General features: G+C 39.6%; 1 protein-coding gene and 1 long non-coding RNA gene across 2 annotated transcripts; both read right to left on the bottom strand.

The window, feature by feature from the left end:
* Positions 1-72: 72 nt before the first annotated feature.
* On the bottom strand, positions 73-5099 carry LOC133724279 (beta-amyrin synthase-like). Its single transcript, XM_062150971.1, has 11 exons — positions 4786-5099; positions 4247-4432; positions 3908-3997; positions 3591-3788; positions 3325-3409; positions 2739-2905; positions 2461-2649; positions 825-938; positions 588-707; positions 331-453; positions 73-235 (listed from the first exon to the last, which is right to left on the bottom strand). Exons 1-11 carry the CDS (start codon positions 4987-4989, stop codon positions 80-82), a joined length of 1632 nt encoding a protein of 543 aa, XP_062006955.1. The 5' UTR covers positions 4990-5099; the 3' UTR covers positions 73-79.
* A 3276-nt stretch (positions 5100-8375) lies between these two features.
* LOC133724278 (uncharacterized) lies at positions 8376-9204 on the bottom strand. Its single transcript, XR_009853593.1, has 2 exons — positions 8793-9204; positions 8376-8650 (listed from the first exon to the last, which is right to left on the bottom strand). It is a non-coding gene; the product is annotated as an uncharacterized LOC133724278 (long non-coding RNA).
* Between the last annotated feature and the right edge of the window lie 1273 nt (positions 9205-10477).

The following is a 10477-nucleotide window of genomic DNA, read 5'->3' as shown; positions in this document are numbered from 1 at the left end:
ATAAAAAAAAAATTATTAGGTGGGCTTGAAGTTGGGGACTGTTTGTGATATTTTGTCAATCAAGTGTAGATCTTTCAAGTTAAACCTGTAGATGCAGCACAAGACAAACCCGTAGATAATTCAATCTAGTCCTCACTTGTAGATAAAGTATGACATTGACAGCATCATACAGGCGCTCAGATTCAATTGGTTCACCCACGATTTGCGTCGGCATCGTTGATAACAAAAGGCAACACTGTAATATAAAACATATAAGTAGTAAGCAATATATGATTGTTAAGGATGAGGCTCAGTCCTCAAATCCAGAAAAGCACAGGAGAGAAAAGTCACCGTCAAACCCTCTGCAGTACAATCAGAAACTTGCCATCCATGATCTCGGTCAGAGAAAGTCCAACGACCTTTAGAAATGTGACGGAAACGGGCTAAGAAGTCACCAGAAGGATTATCCCTAATCTATTGTACGTGTCACAAGCGAATAAATATTTTAGCCAGCCGAATGTACGTAGAAGAAGAAAATATAGGCTTGATGCTCAAAGTCAAAAGAAAACAAGAGGAGGAGGCCTTTAGGACTCGTTAAGCATGGAAACCTGAGATTTGTTTAGGAATTCATGTGCTTTCTTAAGTACAGGTCCAAGTTCATCCGTGAGATTTCCAGCAAGTAAAGCTTGAACCGAAAGACTAGCATCCCACGCTTGGCTACCAAAACTCTACGCACATATAAAGTATCACAATTAGTATGTTCTTTAGCGGCCCATGTAACACTTCCAGCAAAGAAGTTCAAATGAAAGCCCGAGTTTAAAGCTGTAGAAAATAGTTTTGCAGACCTGCGTAGTTATTCCATCTTCTGCCACCCATATGTAATCTGCAACTCTTGCAAGATGCTTCTTAAAGGATTCTCCATTCGGATCTTCAACCCAGCAAGCAAGCATCATTAATGGCTGCCAAAAACAATCGATTTTACATTAGCAAAAAATAGATTTTTTTAGGGAAAATTCATTTTTTTTCAATCTGCACCAAATTATTGCCAACTAAGATAAAATATTACCTTTCTTTTTTCTAAAAATTACACATATTGTCATTATTTAAATCTGATAAATATTAGTCAACTAGCAAAATTAACGTCATGTTCAAATACATTAATTATAGATTTTTTATTGGTCCCATTATTCCAACAGTTTTCCTTCCACTCATCATTATTGCTAGAATTATAGATCTTTTCTTTACATATATATATATATATATATATATATATATATATATATATATATATATATATATATATATATATATAATACAAAGATTTTCTAGATTTAAATGAATGTGGAATTTAAACTTTCTCTTTTAAAGGTAGATTTTATGTTTTTTTATTTTTTTTTTGGTTTTCATCCATTTACTTGCCATTTGACTTAAAGGTAGAGGTTTAAGTTTTTGACTTAGCTTATAGTTTTAATTTTTAATTTTTTATTTTTTTATTTTTTTTACCTAGCTAATAGATTTTGAGATTTTGTGCTTTCTATTTCTGTTTTCCATCCATTTACTTGCAACCTTATTTAAAGGTAGAGGTTTAAGTTTTTAACCTAACTAATAGGTTTTTTTTTTATTACAACCTAAATATTAGACGCGTGTGTTTAATTAACCTCATTTCTAGGAATTTTCATTTCAACCTACTTATTTGAATCATTTTTCACATCAATCTCTTTCTTAGTTATTCTATCACTTCGAGTTGACCTATCTATTAGGTAACAATTGAGAATGAACAATTATCAAATTAATATGACAATATGCAAAAGGAAAAGTTCAAAGAAAAGAAAAGTATCTTGTTCTAGGTATGACAATATACCTAGAACAAGATACTTTACCATAAGAAAATTCATGGCACAATGATGACAAAAGAAAAGATTTGAAAAACTAAATCTCATGAATAACATACTTTATTAGTAGATACCATACTTTCGAAAGCCAGAAATGAGAAAGAGAATATGGTCACGAATGCATAGGTGTTAGGTGATACACAAGTTTACAACAACAAATTTGAACGTATTTCTTATGATCTATACATCTAAACTAGTATCTACATAGCTTGAAATCATGGTGTTATATATATCGTATGCTATAATTTGAAATCAAAGCATGCACGATTTAAGCCATATGTCGTATGCTATAATTATACATCAACACTCTACAAGGAAGGTTGCCCAACCTCTCAAAAAAAAAAAAAAAAAGTCAATTAAAAAAAAAAAAAGTCTAAGGGTAAATCAGGCATATAAGAAAACACAAAAAAATATTAATTATACATCAAGACTCTACAAGGAAGGTTGCCTACGTGAATTGGGTGTAGATTGATAGAAAAATATGTATGGATTTTTTCCAATATCTCTTTAGAAAATTAAGTTTATATCTAATTTTTTCATATTTTAACACAATGTCTCCCAACTTTTCCTCAATTAAATATTTGACTACCTTTTCCCCAGCTCCAATTGTTATGTATCTACTATTTTCATCTTCATAATAAATGTGTTCAATAGTTTCTTGCAGAGCCTTCTCTCTCAACTTTTTGAAGGGCCAGCAAGAAAGAAGAGGCTCATAAACTGTGTGAAGAGTATCCCACATCAAACACTGTAACTTGCCATGGGGATAGTAGTTATCCTCCTGCATTAAAAAATAGATAAGTCGTTACAAACATCTCATTTTGGTATGAACTTGAACTAAAGTACAAGGTGCAGATCACATATACTCACCTTTGCACAGAGATGGCGTACTTTGCCCCATTGAATTTCATTGTATGGCTCATTGTACATTTCTTCTCTCAGCTGTAGAATGAGAGGTGTGATGGGGCCAACAAATCTTTTCCCAAACAGGTACGACATAGGCAAGTAAGTCAAGCGGCAGTAGCAGTTCATTTTTGCTGAGCGTACAGAAGATAGAATTAGAAAGCTACAGACATAAAACTAAATGTATGGTTCAACAAGGACTAAAAATCTTATCTTCCAAAGATAGGAAAAGTTAATTCACTTAAAGTCAAGTCACAACCTTTCTCCTCAACATCGAATGGAGAGTTTCCTACGGTTATCTAACTGGATAAAGATGTACGATACTCTAACATGCATCAGGAGCATTTGTGAGCAATATCCATTCAGGAACTTTTACAATCATTTGGTTTGGTTCATTTTTTGACTGCTCTGCTCCCCCAAAAAATGCAGAAAGACTTGTCGGAAATTGCGGGTTGGATTGGTCCAACCAAGAAAGACATGGGACTTTTCGGGCATTGCTTGAGCTAAGTCAAGCCTTATGGATGAACTTACAAGTCAAAGAAATTGAACAAACCTGGATGCAAAGGGAACAAAGACGGGAAAATCCAAAACTCTGGGGGCATAGGGTTGCATCCCTCCCACTCATACACACCAAGTATCTACGGTACAAAGAAAACTAATCATTTGAGAGAGACTGCAATAAGTCATTGGTTAATAGAGTTATCAATAAATCCAGTTTAAAGTTCAAATGAAGAAAAACATAGTACTGGCTAGAATTTTAGCAGATAATCCTTGTGAGCATAGTATACTAATTTGTACTGGTTTAGAAAAATTTCATACTGCCATATAAGTCTTTCCCCAGGATGATGAGTGTGTTATACCACCATGATCAAGAATCCACTTGCGTGCTCTTGCACAAGCGTTGTATAAACCACCATCGGGTCCTTCTCCAAGTAGACGCATGCAAATGTAGTTAAGAATTGTACAAAACATCATACTAGGGGCCTGTATGTGTAATCCCCACCCACCGTCCTCGTTCTGCAATGCACAAAGCTCTTGATCTTTACCGATACCATATAGAAAAATGATAAATATATAGAAATGTAAACAAACATAAATGTTCATTTCACAAGACATTTAAGCTCTTCGTACTATACCTGATGACAGTATATATACCTAAGCATTTCCTTATAATGCTCTGCAGAGAACACCTTACTAAGATGCCCCGTAATATAGAGCGAGATAACCTACATTTTCATACAAACAAAGAAAAGGTGAAAAGTAATAGTCAAATCTAATTGCTTCAAAACCCAGATGTATCAGTTTCATCTTTAGCATGCTTTGCACTACTATTACATCTGATTGGTAGGCACTTCATGATTTAATTGAACTTTCTGGTTTGCAGAAGAACTGCCCTTTTAGCTTAAGAATTTGTCCATTAAGGAATTTGATCAAACAGGTTTTAGGCATATTGTGGAATTGCGTTGCATACTCACAAAGGGGGGAATGAAAAACATAGGGCCGGCATTTTCAGCAGGCCAATGGCCGTGAGGTGATTGCAAGGCAGAGTAGAAGGTAGTTGCCCTTCTGAATGCCGCGGTGGCCTTTTCATATGTACAGTCCTCATCATCTGCCACCTTTACTTGGGGAATTGTTTGTTTGAACTTTTTCTCTCCCAGCAGCTACAAATTCAATTCGTTAATACAAATAGACAGTAATAGCTTGTCAATGCAGTGTAGGAGGGTGAAGATAATACAGTATACTTCAGTGTTTGGTAGAATGGTTGATGATATCTCTTTCTTAAAAGAGTCGCTAGATTGTTCTTCTTTTACTCGTGTATAGGGAGTCAAACTCAGCTGCCCATAAATTGGCTACGTTTGCTCTTAATTCTAGCGGTTGTGTTCAGTGGAGGGGTTCCTATCCTCCTTCCTAGTAGCTTGACTAGTTTCTTAGCTACCATTTGTACCACTTAATTTCATCAATAAAGCTTGACAATATTTCTTTTCAAAAAAAAAAAAACAATATATATACCCACCTGCATTCGGCAGAGGAGGTCACTACAAGCCTGGACCTGGTGACGATTGTTGAAAAAACTTAGCCGAGCTTCTTCGACCTCTGCTCGCTCTTGGGGTGTGCCGGCATCCGGGTCGAACTCCCATGTCTGCCTCCCATGGAAGTTGTTCGTGCTGAACAAGTATGGGTTATTTGCACCCTCGTCTCCAAACTTAAGCTTCCACATTCTTCTAGTTTGATTCTCTCCAGTGATTAGTTATAGAACAAGCCGCCTAAGCTTCCATACATATAGCCAGAGGGACAGGAAATAGATATATGTACGTATAGTTCCGCCGGCACTTCTCGAATCTCCAGTAAGATTCTTCTTGATCGATCTCTCTTCTGACTTTAATCTTGTGTCTTATTTTTATGCCACTTACCCTACTGGGCATCAATATATATATTTCTATATATAGGTGTGTGTGTGTATATATATATAATACTAAGATTCTTCTTGATCGATCACTCTTCTGAATTTAATATTGTGTCGTATTTAGCATCAATCATTATACTATATATTAAGCATGGGTTTACTGTTACGCTATTCACAAGAGGGAGTGGAAAAGACGCTTCTGTCCCTACTGTTTAAGGAGAATATCAGGCTGGCAGAAAAGCCGTTTTTGTCCTTGATTTTTTCTCAAAATTGCAGGATGCCATTCAGGGGGGTTGAAATGTCGTTTTTGACCCTGTATCCCTCTCTCCCGCATTGCTGCGGGGCTCAGCGACTAGTGAATATGGTTTGGTAGTTTTTGACCTTCCTCCTATTCATGCTGCTAGTGCTTTTCTTGAAGACCTTGAGGAAACTTTTAGAATTAGAAGATCTTTTGCTAGGCCTAATGGTAGGCTAATTGATTAGTTTGTTTTGCTTTGCTCTTTTTCCGGGCCTTTTTAGGCTCCCTTGTAACCAAAAAAATATATATATATATTGTGTCTTATTTTTATGCCACTTACACTTACCCGACTGAGCATCAATATATTTTTCTATATATAGGTGTATATATAATGATATACTAGCATTGGCCTACACACGGTGCGTGTAGGAAGGTTGGTTTTTTTTTTTTTTTTTTTAAGTGTGTGGGAAGGTAGTTAAAAATAGTGAGAGTTTCCACCCTTCAAATTTCCACTACATTTAATTTTTTTATTTTTTTTTATTTTGTTAATTGACTTTATTATCCCTATTGATTTTACCTGATTCAAAGTATTTTAATATATTAAGGGTAAATTGGTAAAAAAAATCAGTTATGGAGAGCAAGCTCTCTTCTCTTAATAATAGTATAGATATATATATATATATATATGTTATATATAATGATATATATATATATAGGATTTTTGTCCATTCACCCCATTTATAGAGATTTTTTTCTCACTTATCCCATTAAATTTTTTAAATTCACCCTTACCCAAAACACTCTAAAAGGGTATTCCTTTTCAAAAAAAAAAAAAACACTTTAAAAGGGTATTCCTTTTTTTTTTTTTTTTGAAAATAAGGGCTGGTGCAGCCGCCCTTAAGCTTTCATAAATGAAACTGCTGAATAAAATGGGGGGGACGTGAAGCCTAAACCCCGAACAATTAGTAACAAGAGAACATCCCGAATACTAATAGGAGCCTCCACTAATCCTATGTATTCAATCATGCACCAACTAACAAGGGTTGACATACCAGACATCTGGGCAACTCCATTTGCTTCACAACGGTGACATACCGGAAAGATAAAGCTCATACAAAGCAATAGAACAATTAAACCTGCTTTCCCACTATGCTGCCAACCAGAACAACCTCCGGCGACACTTCGTTTCATCTTGTCACTAGGGGGTTGCATCCATTTGATAATAGATCGCCTCCTCTCCAAGACAGACAAAGCACTTTGAGTGCAGACACAGGCATTCAGCCCGACCCTCCCTACAATACCTTGATAGGGACTTATTTTAAGTAAAACTGAAAATAAACTTAAACCAAAACATGTAAAAAATAAAACCCAGAACTGAAAATGAAAGGCAGCCCAACAAGGGACCAAATAAGTGGCCCAGGACCACCAACCAGCCCAACCCAGAAGCTCCCACCAGCCTGCAAGCCTCCAACCCGAGTGCCGCCGGCGGCCGGGCCCGTGTCTCCCCCACACCACCGCTACCTCGTCGGCATCTGACGACGACTACTGCCCAGAAATTTGAAGCCCACTGGACTAGGATAGATCTTGGTTTAGATCGCTCCAACACCAGATCAACGATCGCACTCCCTTCCATCGCTGCACGCGCATTAGGCCGCCATAAACACCGCCACTCACCGCCCATTGTAGCTTCCACCAACCCAAGCCTAACCACCGGGCACCACAACCTGCAAAGTTGCTCGCCATTCCGCAACCCAGATCGAATTCGATCTGAATCGGATCGCCAAACCTTCATTCCATCATCATGTTCCTGGTTTCTTCAGCCCTCTTTGGACCCAGCGCTCAGCCATTGAGCCGCCCCTTGGCACGAGTCCCATCCGGCCACGCTCATCACCCGCTGTCGAGGCCAGTGGCCACCGCTGGAGGCGCAGCTGGACGAGAACGATTTCTCTCTTAGGGTTTTCCTCTATTCTCCACGAATGTCTACCCAGTGATGTCTAAAAGGGTATTCCTTAATACCCCATAAAGTTTTTTTTTTTAGACTATTTTACCCTCACCCATTTGTTACATAGAGAGAGAGAGAATGGAAGAGAGAGAAACCATAGGAGGAGTCGCGGGAGCCCCGTCACTGGCCGCCGGATTCTGATCACTGATCGCCAGATTCTGATCACTGATCGCCATATTCTGGTCACCGGTCACCGGATTCTGGCAAAAGTTGGGGCGGAATCCGGTCACCGGCAGTCGCCCACCAGACTTCTCTGAAAACCTCGCCGGAGGTCTCCAAAGAAGTCGTCAGAGATCTCATAGGTTGCCGAAAAGGTTATTGCCCCCAAATAGACCCATATTGCCCCCCAACAGACCTCTATTACCCTCCAATAGAACTTTCGGTCGCCGGGATGAGAACTAATTTTCCTTGAATTAGACAAATAAAATTTTGATTAAAGAAAAAAGATGAAGAGATTACATTAATTTAAAGCGTCTATTACCCCCAATATACGCCTATTGCCCTCCAATAGAACTTTCGGTCGCCGGAATGGGAACTAATCTTCCTAAAATTAGACAAATAAAACTTTGATTAAAGAAAAAAATCGAGGAGATTACATCAATTCAAAACATCTATTGCCCCCCAATAGACGTCTATTACCCCCAACAGACATTTTTTTTTTTTTTACTTCTTGATATGGAAAAGAAACATAACTTTTACTTCTTAATTGGAATGAACGTCTACTTCTTGATAATCTCTGAACTTACCATCTGATTAGAGACGCATGAGGAATCCAACAAGAGAAGATCTTGCGTGGGGCACCCGTAGGGACACGTGGTGGGGAGGGCCAATCACCCCCCAGCAGGGGGGGTGTTTTGGATATTTCACTTTAGGAAGCAGGGGCATTTTCGGCAAAGATGAAAAATTTCAAATGTTCTGATTGGACGTGGTGGGGAAAGCCCCACCTAAGTATTTGCCATCCAACAAAAGATAATTGGTGCATTATTTGCATTCACATAATAACCTCCAAATACAAGAAACACCGTCATAAGTGATGGTCCCACCGCCCTAGCTGCTTCAGTGGTTGGAAACTTGGAACCGTAAACCATAGCACTAACTGGAAAATTGGAACCATTAACCATTTGCCTATTCCTATGTGAGACCCATAGCAGATGCCGCGAAAGTTGGGAATGAAACCACGATCACACCCAGACTCAATATTGGGAATGAAACCATAAAACACTTCTTGACATTCACTGTAAATCATAAAAATAAATCAATTCTTAGTGGAATACTAGTTTGGAGTTTGAAATCGCAAAGTTGAGGAATTACAGAAAATGAGTTTGAGTCTAGAGCGACCCAAAACACTATACATTAGATTGATAAGCGAGCTCTTACCCCAGACCAACTCTGGTGACGGCGGCGACGACAAAGGCAAGCGGGTCGGATCCGTCTCCAATTCCAGCTACTCCGCCGTGGTCATCGAGGACAGATCAGACATCGATGAAGCCGACGTCATGGAAGGGAGGGGGGAGAGAGAGAGAGAGACCAACTCCGGCGACGACGACGACAAAGGCAAGCAGGTCGGATCCGTGTCCATTTCGAGCTACTCCGTTGTCATCGAGAGGACAGATCAGACGCCGACGAAGCCGGCGTCACGGAGAGGAGAGAGAGTCTGAGAGATAGACAGAGAGAGTGGCACGGCGTAATTTTTTAATTGAGTTGTGTTTAAAATGGACATTTTGCCTTTAAATGGGGTATGTGAGAATATTAATTTGTTGGTGGGATGATGGGGAGTGTTTTCTTTACAAATGGGGCTATGGGTCAATGTATGTTATACTAAGATCCTTCTTGATCGACCACTCTTCTGAATTTAATATTGTGTCTTAATTTTATGCCTAATACACTTACCCAACTAGGCATCAATATATATTGGGGTTTTGTCCATTTACCCCATTTCTAGGGATTTTTTTCTCACTTACCCCATTAAGTTTTTTTAATTTTCTCTTACCCAATACACTCTAAGGGAGTCTTCCCTAATACCCCATAAGATTTTTTTTTTTGTTTTTAATTTTTTTTTAATACCATTTTACCCCTCACCATTTTGTTACTTAGAGAGAGAGAGAGAAAGAAACCATGGGAGACTTCGCCGGAGCCCGGTCACCGGCCGCCGGAATCCGGTCACCGGCCGCCGGAATCCGGTCAACTTTCACCGGAATCCGGTCACCGGTCGCCGGATTCCGGTCACCGGCTGCCGCCCACCGGAATTTGCTGAAAATCTCACCGGAAAGTTTTTTTTGCCCCCAATAGACATCTATTGCCCTGTAATAGAGGGGCAATAGACGTCTATTGCCCCCCAATAGACGTCTATTGGCCCCCAATAGACGACTATCAGCCATGTATTGCCCCCCAATAGACGACTATCAGCCATCTATTGCCCCCCAATAGACGTCTATCAGCCATGTATTGCCCCCTAATAGACGTCTATTGCCCCCCAATAGACGTCTCCTAAACCCCCAATGAACTGATCTCCTAAAATTTAGACAATAAAACTTTGTTTAAAGAAAAAAACGAAGAGATTATATCAATTTAAAAACGTCTATTGCCCCCCAATAGACATTTAAAACATGTTGTTTCTTTCCTTCTGTCCCATTACTTAAAAAAAAAAAAAAAAAAAAGAGCACCCAGAAAATGATCTGGCCACCCACCGGTATTGTGAGAGATCCGGCTGCTCTCCATTCTCTTCTTCCTTCTTCGCCGGTTGTAGACTTGCACTGTGAGAAACCCAGCTCAACGGTGCTGTTTGATTTCCAGATGGGGGGAGTTCGAGAGACACACAAGCAGGCACACCAGAATCGAAGTTTAGGCTGCAGCACGAACTCGCCGCCGGTGATGGATAGAGCGACCTCCAAGCTTGCTGCACGAACTGGAACTCCAACCTAGCTGCACGGAGAACGTCGATCATGGTGGCGCTGGGCAACTACTCGACGGCGAGTGCCGTAACGATAACAGCGACGACGGCGAGGCTACGGAGGCTCGGGATCGCCGATCAATCGAACGTCGGAGTGGCTGGAGCTTCGATC

The sequence above is a fragment of the Rosa rugosa genome, unplaced genomic scaffold, assembly GCF_958449725.1.
Source record: "Rosa rugosa unplaced genomic scaffold, drRosRugo1.1 SCAFFOLD_222, whole genome shotgun sequence".
Lineage (NCBI taxonomy): Eukaryota > Viridiplantae > Streptophyta > Magnoliopsida > Rosales > Rosaceae > Rosa > Rosa rugosa.
This window is presented reverse-complemented; position numbering and strand designations above follow the sequence as displayed.

Coding starts and splice junctions, on each gene's coding strand:
- LOC133724279 (XM_062150971.1), bottom strand. CDS start 4,989: ATGTGGAAGCTTAAGTTTGGAGACGAGGGTGCAAATAACCCATACTTG. Junction 2,650..2,738: donor TACGCCATCTCTGTGCAAAG/GTGAGTATATGT, acceptor TTTTTAATGCAG/GAGGATAACTACTATCCCCA. Junction 454..587: donor AATTCCTAAACAAATCTCAG/GTTTCCATGCTT, acceptor CACGTACAATAG/ATTAGGGATAATCCTTCTGG.